At 42.0% G+C, this 21,165-nt stretch overlaps 1 protein-coding gene across 2 annotated transcripts in view; it reads left to right on the forward strand.

Annotated features, from left to right (window-relative positions):
* The window catches only part of CREBBP (CREB binding protein), a 130,584-nt gene that overhangs the window by 92,920 nt on the left and 16,499 nt on the right, over positions 1 to 21,165 (forward strand). Inside the window, exons 13-21 of one of the 2 annotated variants that reach the window (XM_007181543.2) lie at positions 249 to 437; positions 1,895 to 2,314; positions 3,744 to 3,923; positions 4,935 to 5,124; positions 9,428 to 9,546; positions 10,377 to 10,616; positions 11,390 to 11,478; positions 16,936 to 17,016; positions 18,597 to 18,653. In XM_007181543.2, coding sequence (XP_007181605.2) covers positions 249 to 437; positions 1,895 to 2,314; positions 3,744 to 3,923; positions 4,935 to 5,124; positions 9,428 to 9,546; positions 10,377 to 10,616; positions 11,390 to 11,478; positions 16,936 to 17,016; positions 18,597 to 18,653 — 1,565 coding nt within the window. The remainder of the gene's footprint in view (positions 1 to 248; positions 438 to 1,894; positions 2,315 to 3,743; positions 3,924 to 4,934; positions 5,125 to 9,427; positions 9,547 to 10,376; positions 10,617 to 11,389; positions 11,479 to 16,935; positions 17,017 to 18,596; positions 18,654 to 21,165) is intronic. The other variant, XM_007181546.2, reaches the window with a different exon arrangement.

The raw sequence follows: 21,165 nt of genomic DNA on the forward strand, positions 1-21,165 counted from the left end.
AAGGCATATTTTGAACTTTAAACTATAGCATACTATTGGTTTCTGTTCCGAGGACAGTGTGAAGCTGGCTCATTAGAGACCTTGCATGAAAAGCATGCAGAGTGCCTGGGAGCCAGAAGGCCTTAGTGTGTGGTGGGTCCCTTCCTGCAAGGGAGGAGGATTTGAAGATCTCTGTCTCTTCTAGTTTACCTTGAAGACTCAGGCCCTTGAAGCCCTCTGAACTCTCAGTAACGCTTATTGTCTTTTAGATGGCCATTTCTCCTTCCCGAATGCCTCAGCCTCCTAACATGATGGGTACACACGCCAACAACATGATGGCCCAGGCGCCTGCCCAGAACCAGTTCCTGCCACAGAACCAGTTCCCGTCCTCCAGCGGGGCGCTGAACGTGAACAGCGTGGGCATGGGGCAGCCGGCGGCCCAGGCCAGCGTGTCACAGGTACTGTTCACGTTGGGGCTGTGAGCCACCTACAGTGATGTAGCCCCAGCTTCCCACTGACCTCAGCATGTCTTAGTTCACAGAAATTAGAATTCTCTAGACAAAACATTTCATGTACTAGCATCTCTTGATTTTTTTTTTTTTCCCCCCATTCTGTTCCGTTATTTTTACCTTGTTTGGAATTAGTCATACAGTCTTGGGGTGAACTTCATACAGAAGTGGAATGGATTATGGTTTTTTGGTTTGTGTGCTTTTGTTTTGGTTTTCGGGTTTTTAGTTGTCATTTTGTTGGTTTTTGTTTGTGCATTGTAAATTCTGAGTTTCACGTGTGATCCTGAGAGACACTGGACTTTAAAGAGGGAGTGAGGAAAGGTCCCATGAGTTCACTCTTAATGATTTGGTCTTTGTATCTTGTTGTCTGTCTGTCTGAACTGCCCAGGTGAAGTCCGGCTAACTGGATCATTTGAGTAGTTCTCTTCTTATTGAATGTGTTTTTAATTATTCAGTCTAATGCTGGTGAGAACTATTTTCCATTCATTTTACTGCCTTTTCCCCCCTTTTGTTAATTGCTAGGGTACACCAGATTGCTGCTGTATACAAATGTACATGTGTTTAAAACAGGCCAAGTCTTCCCCCAAGAGATAAAATTCATTATTTAATTTTTTAACATGAAGTAACATTGAATAAAAGGCAGTGACTAAAAAAAAAAAAAAAAAAAAAAAAAAAAGGCAGTGACTACATTAGATTCACTCACTAAATACTTATTAATTAATTCTTAATTTCCATAAATTTCGTTGCTCCAGACAGGGGTTATCAGGTTTGTCCTGTAAATATTTTCAGCTTGGTGGGCCATGGGGTCTTTGTTTGAACTGCTCTGCTCCACTGTTGTGGCGCAAAGGCAACGGTAGACATGCGCATTCACATATGAGTGAATGGGCGAAGCTGCCTGCCAGTAAAACTTTACTGACAGAAACCAGTAGCTAGCTGGATTTGGCCATGAACTCTACATAGTTTGCAGATCCCTGCTCTAGACCAATGATTCAGAATAGATTTTTAATTGGTCCACAAATAATTCTGAAACATGTCCCTAGTTGAGAACCACTGTACTGAAACATTTCAGTGTTTCCGTAACTCATTTTTTTAAAAAAGACAAATACCTTTTCCAGTGGTCTAAGCTGTGGGTGGATATTGTGGAGCACGAAGCTAGTAAGTGGAGTGTATATGTGTTTGTTTAAGCCAGAGATTTCCACACTTATATAAATCAAAGCATGAGAAACAAGTGCACGTTACTATACGTGTGCAGATCGATGACTTTTTACAAATGGAATATTCCCGTGCAGTCAGCAGACCTTATCAAGAAACCATGATTAGATTTTCATACATTTAAGTCTTTTAAGTCTATTGCCACATTTTCAAATGGGGGAAATAATTTTAACATGCTCTGTTCCATCTGTTAGGGACAGGTGCCTGGTGCTGCTCTTCCTAACCCTCTGAACATGCTTGGGCCCCAGGCCAGCCAGCTGCCTTGCCCACCAGTGACACAGTCACCGTTACACCAGACTCCACCTCCTGCTTCCACGGCCGCAGGCATGCCGTCTCTTCAGCATCCGGCGGCACCTGGGATGACTCCTCCCCAGCCAGCAGCTCCCACCCAGCCATCAACTCCTGTGTCGTCTTCCGGGCAGACTCCCACCCCAACTCCCGGCTCAGTGCCCAGTGCCAGCCAAACCCAGAGCACCCCTACAGTCCAGGCGGCAGCCCAGGCCCAGGTGACCCCACAGCCTCAGACCCCAGTCCAGCCTCCGTCCGTGGCCACCCCTCAGTCGTCACAGCAGCAGCAGCCGACACCTGTGCACACCCAGCCTCCTGGCACACCGGTGAGCCCCTCGGCCTGTCGTCTTCTGGCCAAGACTCTTAGATGAGAACTTGCCCATAAAAAAAAAATCTGTCATGAAGTCACTGCAGGTCTTGGTGCAGTTGCATAAAGTATCTGCACTCTAATTGAACCATAACGAGCTGTGTTTTGTTTCCAGCATTGGCTCCAAAGGCTGTTCGGCAGGACATGACATGATTATCTTCCCCAATTAAATCAGTTTGTAGAAATCAACAACTAAAAGAACTCATACATGGGTCCTCCGTAGAATTTTTAAGCTGTCTGTCCATAGGAGCAGTACGTCCCCCATTATCTGTCCTAGATTGACGTCTTCTGAGTTTTAGTAGTGATGAGGATTTGGTAAACAAGTCAAGTTCCTAGTTGTATGTACTTTGACCTTGCCTATCAGCCTTGTTTTCCAGCTGAAAGCCCTTTCTTTTTCATGACAAAATGGCATGCTCAGGTTAACACTTCTGTGGCTTAGATTTACCCACTCCTCCTGGGAGGTGCAGGTGGCAGGGTCACAGCACGTCCTGTGTCCCATGTCCCACGCTCTGCTGGCAGCACCCGGTCCGGTGCTCTCCTAGACTGGGCTGTCCCCACTGACGCAGGGCCTGAGGCTGCTGCTGCTCACCTCCACATTCTTCTCCCAGTTCTCACCAGAGTCTTAGTGTCTGTTTTCTTATCAGTCTGACTTAAAAACCTGCTTCCCCCTAAAATACATTATCTTTTATTTGTGGGGACTGAGGATATTTATTTATAAAATGTCAAAATTAACCCCAACAGAAACCCCAAGATGACATTACTGTTTGTATTTCTCCATAGGGAGTGTGCTTATTGATCCTTACTTTATATTTCTTATCTCTAAGTAAGATCCCTTTGTAATTTTATGTTTCTTTTGTTTGTTTACTTAAAACTCCATTGGGTAAATCTTTGAAAATTTAGAATTCTTTCTGGGATTCCTTCTCTTAATGTTTGTTTACTCCTCCACCACTGTTCCTACAATTAACAGGCTAGTTATACATTCTTATTCCATATAGATACTTTATTCCCCTTTCTACAGCGTATATACTTATATATTTATTATTCAGCCTTTACCATAACCATTAATGTCATTGTTGGAAGGAATTAAATTTAAAATAGGAGGTTCTGTGACTTAGGTAGAAAATTCCCAGAAAATAATTTTCTATCAAAAGGTAGAAAGCTCTGCTCTTCCATCTCTGCATTGTTGGCAAGAAGTCAGTTGTATTTCTACCTGATTTTGACTTCTCTGGAACTCCTATTTTAACGCTTATTCTTCATTTCTCTCGAATAGGGGTGCCTGTTAGATTAGTATTGAGAAAGATTAACGCGAAACTGTGTGTTGGGTGAGCATCTGGGTTTAAGATCATTTATATCGTTTACAGAGATAAATGATTTTGGTTTCTCCACAGCTTTCCCAGGCAGCAGCCAGCATTGATAACAGAGTCCCCACTCCATCCTCAGTGGCCAGCGCCGAAACCAACTCCCAGCAGCCAGGACCCGATGTACCAATGCTGGAAATGAAGGCTGAGGTCAAGACCGAGGACACTGAGCCCGATGCCAGTGAACCCAAGGCAGAGCCTGGGGCTGCGGTAGGTGCCACTCCTGGGAGTGAATAGATGTACTGCACACACAGGCATCACTGAAGTGTCCTCGGGGGAGGCACCAGGCGTCCACCGTGGATGTCCCTGCTTTCCGTTTCAGTGTCCTGTTCGATTGTGGTTCACGTTGGAAAGAGATTAAAAACAGATGGGTTATTTATTTTTAGATATGAGGTATGGGTTTATTTTATTTTACCACAAGTGAAGAGCACTGGCTTGTATTTTAAATGTTTAAATCATCCAGCAACTTTTTCATTGCCGTCCTTCATTCATTTATAATTCTGCAGAGTTAGACTGCACAAGAGGTGTGTTCTTTTACTAATTAACCTGTAGCAGAAGTTGGAAACTGACAGACCGTGGGCTGAATCCAGCCTATAAATGTGTTTTGTTTGGCCCACACAATTATTTTTAAAATGGGAAATTACCAATAAAACTCCAGATTTCTGGCTTTTCTTGAAAAATGAGAAGCTCTGCCAGCACTGTGCTTGCGTTCCTGTGGGGCAGCAGTCTAGGTGGGAGCACCAGCTGTGGCTCTTAGATGGGTCGTGAGCTCTCTAGTTTGCCAGAGTGTCCACTGCTCCCCGCGGCCTCACACCACAGCTCCTGCTGCTGTCATTAGCTTCACCTGCCTGGCCCTCTGAGCAGTTGAATTTCTGATCCTTCCCACAATTTTCGAGGCACTTCTTGTTCCAAACTAGAAATATATGTAAAACTATTGAGCAGTTAATGGTGTATACATTGTGTATACAAGTTTTTTAAGCACTCTAGCATGTAAAAATTTTTAAATTTTTAGGACTGTAATGCACTGGTGCTGTACTGAAGTGACTCAACAGGCACTCCACCCCTTCTTGTGGGAGAGAAAAGGAATGATCAGTGCAGCTCTGACTTGGGAAAGGTTTTAACAAGCCCATAGAGATTTTTAAGAGCCTTCCAATAAGACTGAGTTAGAATAAAGGTCTTTCATATTCATATATCATTGTCTGTAATTTTGTTTTTCTCAAGATGATGGAGGAGGACTTACAAGGATCTTCTCAAGTTAAAGAAGAAACAGACACAACAGAGCAGAAGTCGGAACCAATGGAAGTGGATGAAAAGAAACCTGAAGTGAAAGTTGAAGCTAAAGAGGAAGAAGAGAGTAGCACCAACGGGACAGCCTCTCAGTCCACTTCTCCTTCTCAGCCTCGCAAAAAAAGTAGGTCATGTTCTCGTAAACTTACTGGATGGTGCTGCTGTTCCATTGTGTTGGGATTGCATTCTGTGGATTAAAAGCTAAAGCAGAAAAGGAATTCCATCCCTTCTTTTATCCTTCTTGCCTGCCATTCCACAAGTTTTAGAAATGGTGGCAGTGAGCTGAACTCCAGGGTGTGAGCCCACAGGGGTCTGTGGTAGGAACGAGAAGCGACCAGGGCTCTGAGGGGCAGCCCATGAGCCGCCTGTCTGGGGTGGTGCTGGCTTTACTCGGCATGCCGTGGACAACCACTGATGGACTCCAGCAGGAAGATGACCAGAAGCTTGATGTTAGGGAAATTATCACTATGGCAACCCTATGCACTGAAGTTTGTAGGTTTCTGCTGATACAGATAGGAAACTAAGTGCCCAAAGTCAGGGGGTGGGAGAGTAGAACCCAGTGACCAGTGCAGCAGGAATAGGGAGGGTGGCAGGTTAGTGAAGATACTTTGGGTTCTGAAATAAGCGGGATGAGCCAGGCTCACGGTGGAAGTTGGATAGAATCTATTTGAGATGTGTCCAAAGTACGGAGGTAAGGGTGTCAGCAAATTGTCAGGTGACCGTTAGAAATGTGAGACGGGGCTCAGGTAGTTCAGGGCTGCAGGTGATCCAGTTAGGAAAGATGGCAGAAAAGTGTTAGGAAGGCTGATACTGTATAGTTATGCTGCTGGAAGAGACCCTGGAGATCATAGAGGACAGCAGGCCTTAAGTTTTTGGTCTCAGACCTCTTTATACTCCTAAAAGTTGAGGAACCCAGAGAAGTTTTTGTTTGTATGGATCATCTATCACTATTTACTCTATTAGATGTCTTTTTTAATATTTATTTAAAAATAAATCTGTTACATGGCACCCATAAATAACACATTTTAATGAAAAATAACTTCCAAAACAGAAATAATTGGAATGATGACATTGTGTTTTACAATTTTGTTACTCGGAGAGTTAAGTGAACGCAGCTGGATTCTCATATCTGCCTCTGCCTTTGCTGTTGTGTTCTGTTGTTTGGTTGAAGTACATGAAGAGAATCCAGACCCACTCAGATTAGTAGTTAATAAAGAGAAGAGTATTTTAGTAGTCTTTTCAGGACATTGTGAATATTCTTTTTTGATACTACACCAAAACTCAACAAGTAGAAGTTTCTTAAAGGCTAGTTGCAGTGGGAAATCTGAATTCATAGCCCTGAATTTCTCATACTCTGTGGCGTTAGCATCCATCGTCCGTCTTGTACTTTGAATGGATCTTTTGCCATTGCATGATTTTTTTGGTAACACTATCCTTTGGTCATCTGGGAATTTGGCTCACTGAGTTATGCTCATCTTCCAAATGTTGGCATGCTTCATTATGTGATATTTTTAAAAATCACATTTATTAATATCACTATGAGTCTCTTCAGAAAGTCGTGTAAACTTGGACAAGCTGTCAAGCTCATGTGGCATGATACAGGTTTTTCAAAATTCTAATTTTTGATGTAAGTCAAAATTTTATCATTGGTAACACATAGCGTCAGTTGTCCTGGAAGTAACTGTAACTGGCCTACTTTGTTCATTTTTGAGCAAATGTCTGTCACATACCCAGATCTGAGTAACTGTAGCTTGTCTATCAGCCATTCTTTCTAGTTTTGTGTGTTTCATGAAAAAAAGCAGTTACTTCAGCTCTCAACACTCACACAAGTGCTTTCTCTCAAGACAACCACTGCATGCAGCAGAAGTGCTTTATGACAGCTTCCCAGTTTGTCGTACAGAATAAAAGACGTGTAGCCAAGGGCTGAGATTTAATAAAAGTAAGAATTTTGACTCGTTCATCAAGGACACTCATAAGTGCAGGTGACGTTTTTTCCTGTGTATGCACAACAGCAGCAAAGAACGGGGCGACCACGAAGTCGAGTTTGGAGCTGCGGCCTGGTCATGCTGCAGTGCTAGTGATTTGATTCACTGTTGTTTTTGCCCCGTCCGTGTGAATGTCAGCACACAGTGCAAAAGGCAAATGACAACTTAGAGTTATCATGAAAATTGTTTTAGATCATGGAAATGGATTTCACAGACCCCTAGGAAAGGCCTAGGGCAGTGCTAGATGGAAATGTTGTATATCTGCACTTTCTGCAGTGATGGAGATGTTGTATATCTGCACTCTCTTGTTATGGCAGTCACCAGCCACATGTGGCTCCTAAGTACTTGACATGTGACAAGTGTGCCTGAGAAAGTGAATTTTTAATTTTATTTAATATTAATTCATTTCGATTCAAGTAGCCACATATGGCTGCTGGCTACCATATTAGACTGCATGAGGGTCCCTAAGGTATCCGTGGGCCATGCTTTGGGGACTGCTGATGTGGTCCCCACCTGATTGTCCTGAGAAGGTTTTGAGCCAGAGAAGTGGAGTGACTTGCTCATAGCGCACCACACTAATCAGTGGTAGAGAACTTGTTTCAAATACAGCTTCTGACTGCTACTTCCACTCATTTGGAGTCTTACTACATCAGTGTGGTTGTTAAAGACAGGAGTTTGAAAGTGACTTCTCCTTGGCATAGGTATTAAATGTTCAGTGAATGAATGAACGGTCATCCAAAGTGAGATACATGTAAGGCCATGTTAGTTTTGATCAGCACTGGGAGACGAGATGGTCTGGAGAAGGGCCTCAGAAGACTGTCTAGGGCCACCAGGTAGTGCATCTTTTAGGCTTTGTGTGTCATAAGGTTTCTGTTGCAGCTGCTGAGCCCTGCCTTGTGGTGCGAAAGCAGCCATGGACACCTGCACAACAAGGATGGTTGTGTTCTAATAAAGCTTTATTTTGTCAGACTAAAAAGTGATCTTGTGTAATTCACGTATCATGAAATAGTATTCTTTTTTTCCCTAAAGTTTAAAAACCTTAAAAACCATTGTTAGCTCCCAGGCCCATACAAAGGCAGGCAGCTGGCCAGATTTGGCCTGTGGGTCGTGGTTTGCGACCCCTGGTCTAGAAGAATAAAAAAGCTATTGATTAACTAACGAATTGTCTTCTTATAAAGAGTTATTCAAAGAAAACCAAACGCTGCTTCATCTCTGTAAAAACAGACTGGAAGAAAAGAGGTTAGCTGAAGGCAGGATTTGTGTGTGTTTCACAAGGCTCCACAGGGCACATCTGTTCCCTAGACCAGGCCTTTGCACCTGCATGGGAGTGTCTACACTGGGTGTCTCTCATGCTTGCTGACCGCCATGTGTCCTGGAGAGCAGGAGGCCGTTTCCTCAGGAGGTCAGTCAGGATACCTGGGTATTCCCTGGCTCTGATGTCAATAAAGTTTCTGGAAACTTCTCAGCCAGTGTTTTCATCTCTCGATACACTCAATGCATACCACTTCCCAACGGGAACTTTAGGTTTTTATGGTATTTTAGTCTGATTTATAAATTACAGTTTGTTACGTATCTGTTGTAGAAAGTTTTTCAAAATTCAAAAAACCACAAAGTGGAAACCTCACATCACTTAGAACCTAAGTCATCAGAACCTCTTTGCAGTGTTTGCCTCTGATCATTTTTCTGTGGGCAGGAGCGTATGTGAGCGAGGGGGTGCGTGACACTCAGTGTCACCTTCACAGGCATGTTTCCCATGTCCTTAGAACTCATGAGGGGTTTGTATGAGTGACTGTCCTGAATGTATTTGGCAGCCAATGCTTGTTCTTACATTGGTGGCAACAGAAGGCATCATAGGAAATGGGTGGGCCAAGAGGTTGGAGACATGGGCACTAGTACATGTGCAAGGGGACAGTACACAGTACAGAACTTCTGGGGAAAATAAGAGAGCTACTTATTTTTGTAGCTCTCTTACTGTATACATTTATTTGTGAGGTTGTAATACAAAACCGTTCCTCTCAGGTGGTTTGAGTTTACTTCAGCCAAGGACACAAAAGTTTCCTCAGGGGAGGAAAGGCCCCTTCCTGTGAAAATGGCTCTATACCCACCCATTTGATCAATGAGGCAGACTAGAAAGTTAGCTTCATTTTTTCTGTTCCAACCAAGTTTTGGCATTGGAAATCTTTTTGTTGAACAAGCAAACTTCTCAGTGTGGTATTTTTGCCTCATGATATGGGTGCAGTTTTTAAAAACTCTAGTGTGACTGTGTTTTCAGAATCCCTGAATCGTAGCTTTAGAATGTCCATGGACTCCTGGAAGCTTCACGGCTGGGAGGGAAATGATTTGGGCCTTCTCAGAAGTAGCCAGGCTTCCATTTGAAAAGTGACGGAGGAAGAGTCTGGGTGCCTTGTCAATAGTGTCGTTTCCTGTGCTTTTTAACTGCAGTCTTTAAGCCGGAAGAGTTGCGCCAGGCTCTGATGCCAACCCTAGAAGCGCTGTATCGACAGGATCCAGAGTCCCTACCTTTTCGGCAGCCTGTAGATCCCCAGCTCCTAGGAATTCCAGTAAGTTGATATCATAAAAACATTATAACTTTACCCCTGTAATTCATGGGTATCCATGGTACTCATTTTATCTTTTAAAATTGGGAAAAATAAGATTTTTTTCCCTAATATAAAAAAATATTTTCTGTCAAAACAATAATACACCTTTGTCTTACTGACTGAAATGTGTGTTTCCCCCCTTGTTCCGTATAAGCCCCAGGGTCCATGGAAGGGTTGCAGTGAGATGGGGGGAGCACACCGCCTCTGTAGCCTTGCTTTATATTTGGGTAAGACTGTGTCTACAGGAATGGATTTAAATAATTGGTGAACATCACTTATAAAACACATGGGCCTCTCACTTTGAAACCCTGGGTGCTCTTGCAAAGGCCATGGTGACCCAACAGATTCTGTTTAGCAGTATTACTATTTTTGCTTTTGTGTTTGTGTTTGTCTTGGAATTTCATTTTGGTTGCTAGGACCAAGAATGGAATCTCTAGAAAAAAATATTGTCTGATAAATATGTTCACCATTTTAATTCGGTAGATCAAAATCTTATTTTTAAAATCTGACATTATAAGACATGTTTTATTAAATAAGTTTTTTAATATTATTTTTTCTTTAACTTTGCTTTTGAAGTAATTTGATCACACTTGAAAATATTAATTATAATATTAGATAATAAAATCAGAGGAAGATCAGAAGTTGTTTTCTTTTCAAGTCCCATTTTTCACTATTAGAAATGGAAGTTATACTGGTACTTTCTTCAATTTTATTTTAAGATAAAGCTGCCAGATAAGATGGGCATTTGGAATTTGGGGGATCTGCTAGACTGAGACCGTTCTGTCTTTCAGGATTATTTTGACATTGTGAAGAATCCCATGGACCTTTCCACCATCAAGCGGAAGCTGGATACAGGGCAGTACCAGGAACCCTGGCAGTATGTGGATGACGTCTGGCTCATGTTCAACAATGCCTGGCTCTACAATCGGAAGACATCCCGGGTCTATAAGTTCTGCAGTAAGCTCGCAGAGGTCTTTGAGCAAGAAATTGACCCTGTCATGCAATCCCTTGGATATTGCTGTGGACGCAAGGTACAGTTGAAAGTTTTTCTGGAAAATGAACTACCCTTGTTAATCCAGCCAAAAAGGGTATTATGATGACATAATAGACTCAATATTTTGGCCACACCTGTGTACTGAGAAGGACCCCGATGGAGTCTGGTCTCTTGTAAAACAGTTGATTATCTGAAGCTAGAGGTGCTTATGGGGGAAGGCCTTGGATTAAGCATTCCTGGCTGCCCCAGTGTGTCCATTCATCTATCTGTAATAAATGTCTCTCAGACACTAGGGTCTTCCCTGGTGGCGCAGCAGTTAAGAATCCGCCTGCCAGTGCAGGGGACACGGGTTCGAGCCCTGATCTGGGAAGATTCCCACATGCCGCAGAGCAATTATGCCCGTGCACCACAACTACTGAGCCCGCGTGCTACAACTACTGAAGCCTGCGCGCCTAGAGCCCGTGCTCCATAACAAGAGAAGCCACTGCAGTGAGAAGCCCGCGCACCTCAATGAAGAGTAGGCCCCACTCGCCGCAACCAGAGAAAAAGCCCGCATGCAGCAACGAAAAACCCAAGGCAGCCATAAATAAATAAATAAATAAATTTATTTTTAAAAAAAAAAAAGTCTCTCAGACACTAATTCTGTCCTATTGTATCCAGAAATGTCTTTAAATAGATGTGAGAATCGTTAGAAGACTATCCAGTATACTAACAAATAATTTACTAGCTAAATCTAACTCCATATTGGGCAGAGCATTGCATGACAGTAAATGGGATATATTTTTAGTATTTTCTCCTTTGTTTTTGCAGTATGAGTTTTCCCCACAGACTTTGTGCTGCTACGGGAAGCAGCTGTGTACAATTCCTCGCGATGCCGCCTACTACAGCTATCAGAATAGGTAAGCCTTGAGCGGTTTCTTGAATCATGGGAGAAAAAGAAGGTCTTAGGACGAGGCATGCTTGTCTGATTGTAGCTTGGGTACATTTCATTATTTCTTTCCTGAAGTTGCAGTGAAAAGGGCCGAAATGTCATTGTTTCTCAGTCACTCAGATAGGCCCATGGTCTCTTAACTTAAAAGCATGCTTGTATAGTATAAAATTTTAAGCTCCAAACTGCTTGCTGCACTAGTTGGATCAGGTACATGTGTTAAGCCAAAATGTAACCATATGAGAAAGAGTCTGAAGTGGAGAGTAACTCTAACAAAGGTTGACTGCCTTTTTTAAGATAATAAATTTGAAACATTGTATTTTACCAATCTGTGTGTAAATATTTACCTAGCTAATTTGGCCTGGACAGTCTGATGGAAAGACTTGTGTTTGCTCTAATTCATTTAAAAATTTTAAACCATAGACTTTTTCTTTTTAATCGGTAGCACAGTAAGAATGAGATTGGTGTTTTCATTGAGTTTAAGAATGACTCCCTTCATGAGGTGGCCTTTTTGGGGTTAGTAGGTATGCTTTTGAAGTATTTGCTATTCTCTTGAAATGTGGAGATGGCTATAGAATAGATCTCCTATCTTAAGTAGAGGAAGAATGAAAATAATTTTTGTTGTTGATTCCCTTACCTAATTACAGCTTCCTGGTTTGGGGGGTTGTTTTGAAAATTAAGCTACTTTGTATCCATTGCTTTAAATGACTACATGTTGCCATAGCATGAGGGCATCCTGCCTTGAAACATAGGTTGTAATTCTTTGTCAAATTCAATTACATTGCCTCCATTCTATGAATTGGCAACTAAATTCTTTATGTGACCAAGATGAGGCTTCATGCCTGTTCTTTGTTTTTAGGTTCCAGTATTAAATGTCAGCTTTAGGGTTTGATGTTTTGATTATTTTTATCTTGTTTGCTTATAGTAATTACATATGTTCTAATACTTTGAAGAAGATAAGTACAGGGCTTTTTTATTTTTTCAAAGGTACATGCAGAGGCCTGAATAATTTGGAATTTTGCAGTTACTTTTCTTCCGATTATGTTTTTTAAACTTATTTTAATTTTTAAAAAATATCTAGGGAATTCCCTGGCGGTCCAGTGGTTAGGACTCAGCACTTTCACTGCGATGGCCTGGGTTCAATCCCTGGTTGGGGAACTAAAATCCTGCAAGCCATGCAGTGCAACCAAAAAAATTAAAATTAAAAAAAAAATAAAATTTTAAAAAAACATATTCAAGGTAATTAACGACTCCCATCAAAATTCTATTTTAAAAAAAAAAAGAACTGTTGACCTAAAAATATCTTAAGATAAGATTTCTAAGTCTTGTCCAGCTCACTTATCGTAGTGAAATGCTGGTTTGAGGGGAAAGATGGGTGTCCCTGGACAGGCACCTCTACTGGAAGTGCAGCCGGCACAGCTGTCCTGCTGAAAATATTTTAACATTTGGAATTCATTTTCTGCCTTAGCATGCTCTTCTATTGATAGAAGCATTTTAAAACTAAAAGTTTGAAATGATACTGTGGCCCAAATGGAATCTCTCCTATAGTGACAAGTGTTGTTCTGGAGGCTCTGGCCCCTCCATTTACAGTTTTAGCCCCATGACCTTTTGCACATTCTGTAATGTATCAAGCTTAACCTTGTCCATGACATGGGCATAGTAACACCTTTCCTGACACCCTTAGTTGTCAGTCTACAATGAGACAATGCTTTGGAAACTGTTAGGTGCAAAATACAGCTATGAAATTTTAAGAGAACAGGTTAAAATTAACTATACCCTGAAAAATGCCCCCACTGCTAAGTGCCCATCACAGTTTGGGTCTAGAAGGAAGAGCAGACAGCAGATTGCTTGCCACCATCTCTTAAGTTTGGGGGCCTTTTCATTGTTGCTTTTCACTGTTCCTGGGTCCTTTGGACCCTGCCTCGGCTGATTTGCATAGATTTTGGCCATATTTCACTTGAGAGCAATTCAAGTTCGATAGAATGGATGGCATCAGCGTGCACTACTGCCTCCTCAGAGGAGCTTGTTGATGGGGTGCAAACAAAGGATTGTTTTGAAAGTTCTGAAGTGTCCAATATTACTTCTGTATAGGACTTAATTTTTATTGCACAAAAGTAATCTGTTTTCCTTAAGAGTAGAAACGTAAATAAAGGAGTTCTCTTTTACACATAATACATTTTAAGAGTGTGAGCATATACTGCTCCTCAGCTGAATCTCACAAGGTGTGCTTCCTGGAATACAGAACTGGAAGAGATACCATGTTGTGAGTCTGTGAAAGCAGTGGTCTAATTCTGCGATGGACATTTCAACCACTTACATTTTCATTCTCAACCTTGACTGTTAATGAACACCATGGTGTTCTTTTGAATAATTGTTTTGGTACTTATAGTCCTAAACTGGGCACTTAGAATAGGAAATTCTACAGACCGTTTAAACAAGTGAAACTAATAGATAAGCTAGTATATGGTTACATTTTCACTTGTTTCCACACTTGGAAATTTTGAAAGTAAGTCATGTTGGGAAAACTTCTATAATTTTAACAGTTTATTATCGATAGATAAGAATAGATAATATCTATTATCCCAGTTATTTATATATACTGATATGGTACTTACAACAATCTGCATTTGAAAATTTATTCCATACATTAAATTACCCTTACAGAAGAACTCTGCAGTTACATTGTGCTAACTTTAGGTACCCAGATGTACATCATCATCAGATTATGTGAAGTGTTTCTCCTTTATAATTCCATATTCATCAAACTGCTTCCTTCTCGTAAGGCAGAAGGTCATCTAGGCTCTTATGGTTGAAAAGTGAATCTCTGAACCATTATGTATTTCCAGGATGAATAAAGTTTGGACTAGGTATAAGATAGGGGCAAGTCTGACATCAACATCTGTCATCCACTGATTGCCAGAGTGGTTTTAGCCTACTTGACTAGATGGGTGGGCTGTCATCATATCAGAAGGGAGCTAAAGGGAGGCCAGGGCCCCTCCCTTTCCCCTCACACCTGAACAGGTTTGATTCTCTGACATCTCTGGCCTTGCTCTGGGACAGACACTCTGTCCCTCCCAGTTTCTGACCCTGAGGTTCTTGGGAATGGAAGTTAGTTATACACAGAGGGCGTAGGTTTCCGCAGCCACCCCAGGGGCTGCCATTCAGCCATCAGTGCTTCACTCTGGGCCAGTTTCCTCCAGTGGAAAATGATGGGTTTATGATTCTTGTTCCCCAGATGTTGCTAGGCTTGATGTTCTGCTTGAATAAAAGCTAAGCGTTTAGTTTGTCCAGGATTTTAAAACCGTTTAGACTCACATGTAATTACCATGGCAATTTAATTTCACAGTGTGTTCCGTAGTCCTCTTTGAGCTAGCCCACAGTGGCTGAGTGTGATCATAATAAATTGGAACACTTTCATTCATTTTTTAAAAGGAAGCAGTTTGGCGTTGAAGGGGTATCTTTTTTTTTGCATATTGTTCTGATTGCTGCTTAATTGGTTTATAGTTTCTATAGTGTAATTCTTTCTTGCCAGTGATGATCATGCCCTTCTACACATGGAAATTCCCTTTACTACATGATTTCAAGCCTCCATAAAAATATTTACAAAATAGTGAATAGCCAGAATATTACTGTAATTCATTCAGAGAAAGAGATAAGTATTTTTAAAAACAGCAGTGTTAACCTGTTTGTTCCTGGTCAGTTTTTAATCTTGGCAGACTTTGTTGATTGAATTAATTCTAAATAAACTGGTCCCAGCAAGAAACTCTTATTAATCCAGTTGCTGCACAAAGTGAATCTGTCATGTTCCTCATCAACAAATCTGAAAAATTGAATAATCTTGAGATGTGTGCATGCTCTAAAGTTTTATACTTTTAATTCACTATGTGTGTTTAGTCAGTGAAATATAGCAGACAGAATGCTCAATGTGTTTAATTAAGATTAGAATTAGAACTTGTGGGGACCTATTTTAGTGGTAATGAAGACAAACTGGCCAGGCAGTGGCCTGAATCTCAGTTGTTTGTAGCTGTGCGCGCATGTGTGTTTGCGTGTGTGTCTGTGTCTGTGTGTAGCTGCAAGCTGCCGCATCTCCTTCTGCCCATGTGGTTCAGTGTGGCGCTCCAAGTCTCGTCACAGTGTCTTTAACACTAATCCTCTTGGCATCTTGTAGACGTAGTTTTGAGCACTAAAACCGCATTTTATTGTGCTGCCGTCGTACCTTATACTCATCCCTTTTGCTTGTGTAATTCACCTCATTCAGCTTGTTTACTTCTACAGTATTCCTTTGTGCCCATCTTGTTTATGCAGCATCAGCCTGCATTTTTGTTGATTTCTCATTTGTGTCCTTTCCAAACATTTAATAGTTTTTATTTTAACTGTTCTTATTTGATAGCTTGAGCCCAGGCTCTATACTCTAAGAAATTGCGGTGATGGATAATTTCTCAAATGCAGATTGTGCTTTAAAGATTAAGTCTCTAAATTTGCTTAACTTGGATTGTCCCCAAGTTAGAGAAATCACTGAGTATCTCAGATTGATGAATGATTGGTCCCAATACCAAAAAGTTTAAATTGAAGCTTAGAATTGAATTTTAAGACTGTTCATGGATTTACATATATTGTATTGTTTATACAATATATCACAGTTTTTCTCTGTATATTCTTACTGATAAATGGCTGGAAAGTCTTTGACCCCGATTGCATTTCTGTTAAATGTTTGTCTAGAATATGGATTTGGTTTCATTTCTATTGTAACCCAATTAACTGAGTGATTAACATGTGAAAAATAACAGGAGAAAATTAAAACCAGTTCTGAGTGCTCAACATTTTCATACCTTTAAAGATCTGGCTTAATACCGGAAATAAAATCTATGAATTGCTGTCAAGCATAAATTTTCCATTTTGAAAAAAAGCTATTTCAGTTTAAATTGCTTTTTTAAGGCCTTTTGTCAGACTGTTTTGTTCAAAGTAAATTTTTTCCATCTCAAAACCTTTAGTTATATCTGGTTTTCTCTAAGTAATAACAAAATCCAAACTCCTAAAATTAGGCTCCTTGCAATTCTAGTATTAACAACTCCTTGAAAACATTTGCATCTTGGAGCTGGACGAACCCGTTGTTAGTGATGATGGCCTGGGATGTGTGCAATGAGACCGAATGCTAATCAATGCTTTGCCTTGGCTTTCTGCTCTGTGTTGTCTTGGTGTTTGCGTCTTACCTTTATGTCTGTGCTATTTGTTCCCTCCCCTGTTCTCTAATCCTGCCCTTCCCCACCTGCCCCTGTTCCTTTCATTGTCCTCACTGACCCATCAATCAACCAACAACGCCCCCCCTTCGTCGTGATGATCTGCCCTGCTCTGATTGGTGGCTTCGTTGCTTGGGTGGCTGTGTGTTATGATGGACCAGTTCACCCAAGTATGGCCTTCTTGCTGACAGGTATCATTTCTGTGAGAAGTGTTTCACAGAGATCCAGGGGGAGAATGTTACCCTGGGTGACGACCCTTCACAACCCCAGACGTAAGTACCATCCTGTCATTTCTCTCGGGGGTGACTCTGAATTGTTGTTTTGTTCTCATCCGTGATTAAAAGGGAAGCACCACTGCCACCCACTGTGACTTTTCTGTAGTGTATTTTTCATATTACTTATACCCACATTCATATTTTACAATGTAGCTGTTGTAGCTGAATCCCAGCGCCACTTGCACATCCTTCCCTCTGCTTGAGACTGTGATGCTGTAGCCCCCACTGCAGTGCAGTGGTCTCTCTCGACCTTGCTCTATCTCTTCTTCTAAAACACTTGCTTTTTCCTAGTGGCTGTCACCTTCCATTTGGGAAGATTGTAAATTTTCAGTTACACCTAAGAAACCAGGTAACCCAAGTCACAGAACTAACTGGCAGTAGCAAAAATGAGTCTTGTGTGTATACCCCGTCTGTAGCATTTAGTTGATCTTCCACTGAAACCTCTGTCCTTTAAGTTGCAGAGGTAACAGAACCCAGGTGGTGAGACCCCAACGAGTACCTGTATCTCCTTCCTCTCTGGAGGTTGGACTCTTGCTCACAGCTCCAGCATGGACAGGCATGAGTTAGTTTGTTCATTCCCTCACTGAGTTCACCATTTCCTCCCTGATGCTTATCCTCTGATGGAGTTACTTTTGAGTAGGCAAATGGCCAGAATGTGGTGAGAAAAAAGCAAAAGCAAATCCACAGATTGGATGGTCAGCTCATTTACATGCTCGAGATACCTAAAAACCTGCCAGCCACCATAGCTGCCTAGGACTGCCAGCGTTTTGTGGTCTTTCTTTTCTCCTGACTCTGCTGTGATTCCTGCCACTCTGGGAAGTCTACTGTGTGACTGTCCCCCCAAAGGCAAAAAGGCTTCCCACTGAAACAGTTTCCAGCACTGTTGGACACTTACTGTGCAACTCAAGTTTACTTTATTCAATTGCACAACAAACCATACCCGTCTGTAAGATATATAAACCAAAATGACAGAAATTCTACATATTCAATTTATTTTTCTATCCCTTGTCAATTTAATTCTTTAGTCCAATTGTGTGATTAATAACTGGATTGTATAATTCTGTGAATCAAGTAATTCATATATACACTAATAAAAGTACCACAAAAATGAAATACTCAGCCCTTTAAGAATAAGTAAAATATCCCCAAGTACATGCTGACTTGTGTCAATGAAGGAATATTGTAATTAGAAGAATTGATAATACCAGTGTTGGTCAAATTCAGCAGTCATTCACCATGTAGATTTGATTAGAAATTAACAGGTTTGAATCTCAACATAATTTTGCCACTGTATTTTGACTAGCCTTAAATTAAATCTTGTAATAAGTGCTGATGATAGTTTGGAGGAAATATTCCAGGGAAGGCAGAGAAAAATAAAAGGTAGTGCTTTCTATAGAATTAAATGTTGTATGTTCATGCCATTATTACATCTACTTGAGATTTCAGCTGGCCATCATTTTACTTTTTATGTGAAGAGCTAGTTACAGAATAATATCCCAGAGACCCTATAGTTTATACTCAACAGATAAATTTAGTTAATTAACATTTTTCCTTTCCCCCCTCCCCCAAAAAACAAGGACAATTTCAAAGGATCAGTTTGAAAAGAAGAAAAATGATACCTTAGATCCTGAACCGTGAGTATACAGCTATTTTCTTTCTGACTTTTAGGTTTTAGTTTCAGATCAGGAAAGTTCCTCCTTATGGTTGGGTTGCGGGAGAAGACGCTGGAAATAAATATATTACCCTGGGTGGAATTTTTTGTGTGAAGTTATTTCAGATGTGGATTCTGTTTTAACTCACACAAAAGATGTATGTCTCTGTAGCATGCTGTCCAGCTACTGAATTTTAACACCCTTTAATGTAAGATTAGATGGATGTTTTGGCTCTATTAGAATCTCTGTAATAACTTCGTCATTGTTGTCTTTAAGAAGCCACTTAGTGTGAATCTTTAGAGACTAAAGGTAGGAATATTTGGTGGAGGGGTGCTAGTATCATTTAAAGGGAAATTTCAGAAAGAAAAACTCTTAGAGACCACTTTTTAAAAATAAATGAGAAGCCCAGTGTTGTATGTTCTTGTCACCATCTTTGGTATGGTGTATTTTCGAAGGTCATTGTCAGATACTTTCCTTTCCTTCAGTGATTAGTGAGAATACTCAGTATGTAAATTTTGCTTTGTAATAACCCCTTAAAGAGGCCTCAGAGCTCCTTCCATGTGGTGGCTCCTCCCCGGTCCCCAAAGCCGAGTCCTGAAGGCACGCCAGTGTGTGGAGATGCCCATTTTGTTCTGTCACTGTGGTGAACACCCGTCCAGGGTTGCTTGGTGAGCACAGGCTCCAACACTGTTGGGAGTTTGGTAAATGTGGCTGTGGTGCGTCCAGAGCTGAGAAACAGGTTCTCCCCTCCCTTGGCTCAACTTCCCAGCTTCCGGCGGAAGACACAGACTCCACTTCCCATTGAGAGCTGACTTAGTCTCTCCTGCCAGCAGTGCCCGGGTGGGGTTGCGGGGGGGAACACGATTACTTAGCAAAGTGCCTGGTGCATGAGGAGGCTGCTCCCTGCTCCCTGTCTCTTTAGTGTCAGTGGATTGTTTGTCCTGACTGGCTGTCTCCCTGTTCACATTGTGTCCTCCCCGACAGTTTTCCCGTTTCCCTGTGGTTTATATTCAGTTTTTAAAATTTTTTAATTTTATTTATTTATTTTTTTAATATTTATTTATTTATTTGGTCGTGCTGGGGCTTAGTTGCGGCAGGTGGTCTCCTTAGTTTGTGGCTCGCGGACTCCTTAGTCGCAGCAGGCAGGCTCCTTTGTTGCAGCTCGTAGGCTCCTTATTTGTGGCATGCAAACTCTTAGTTGCGACATGCGTGTGGGATCTAGTTTCCTGACCAGGGATTGAACCCGGGCCCCCTGCATTGGGAGTGCGGAGTATTAACCACTGAGAACCAGGGAAGTCCCCCAAAATTTTTGTTTTATACTGGAGTATTTACAATGTTATGTTAGTTGCTATACTCACTTTTCAATTTCAGAATACGTTACATTGAAGCAGTAGTTGCCAGGCAGTGGGGAAGACACAGATGAATAAAGGGGGCCTGTCCTCCAGCCGTTTGTCTTCCAGTAGGACAGACAGATCATAGCACAGGCAGCAGGAGGCAGTAAGGTAGTCCAGAGTGGGGGACCCTGGCCCAGTGGAGAAGGTGACACTCATTTGGAAGCAGGTGTTGGGGGTGGTGGGCAGAGCATTCTAGACACAAAGACATGAAAGGACATGGGATATTCAGCAGCACTGCAGGTGAGCTCAAGGGCAGGGCATGTAGGGAGCGTGGATGGAGCCCCATAGGACAAGGGGGCAGAGGGTGCTGGATTCCCTCCTGTGTGTACTGGGAAGGGCAGCAGCTGGGGCAGGACAGCAGAGAGCACTGAGGATGGCCGATGAGGGTCGCTGCCATTCTGCACAGTCTGCCTTTGTGTGTCCTTTTCTCCGACAGAGCAGGGGCAGAGAAGCTGGATTGGGCTCGATCTGTGGTGGAAGGCTTGCTCAGCAAGGGCAGTAGGATGGTCAGGGGCCGGGGACTCGAGCAGCAGTATTGAGAGCAGGCGTCAGGTTACGGGGACCGGCATCTAGCATGACAGGAAGAGCCGGGACCCAGGACTGTTTGGAGAAATGTGGTACTTTCTAGCCCCTCAGCCTTCCACAGGGTATAAGTTGTGGTGGCTTTAAGGGCATGGCTGAAAAAATAGGTTTTAACCTTCAAGCATGTTGGCGATTAAGTTTCCTCGGTGAGGTGACAGGGCCCAGGTGAGCTATGGCGGAAGCTGTGCAGAGGGCAGGTGGCGTGGTGCATCCCAACTTCTCTAGTGTTTACTTTAAGAAAGGCCGTCATTTCCCACCCTTGTAACTGACTCAGCATACGCTTCCTGCGCCTGGGCTTAAGAACAAGGGTTTGTAACACTGACGGTATTGTTCTCTGTTATTTAAGTCCATTTAGGCATGTGCAGTCATCTAGAGCAAGCACTGGTCTTGAAAATCTGTAGTAATATCAGAAATACTGACCTGTAAAATAGGCCTTCGTCATAGCAATTTTTAGAAATAAATTTTCACTTCTGGTTGCAAAGCAGATTGGGAGAAGAGAGGAAAGAGGCATTTGTACA

The sequence above is a fragment of the Balaenoptera acutorostrata genome, chromosome 15 (genome assembly GCF_949987535.1).
Source record: "Balaenoptera acutorostrata chromosome 15, mBalAcu1.1, whole genome shotgun sequence".
Classification (NCBI taxonomy): Eukaryota; Metazoa; Chordata; class Mammalia; order Artiodactyla; family Balaenopteridae; genus Balaenoptera; species Balaenoptera acutorostrata.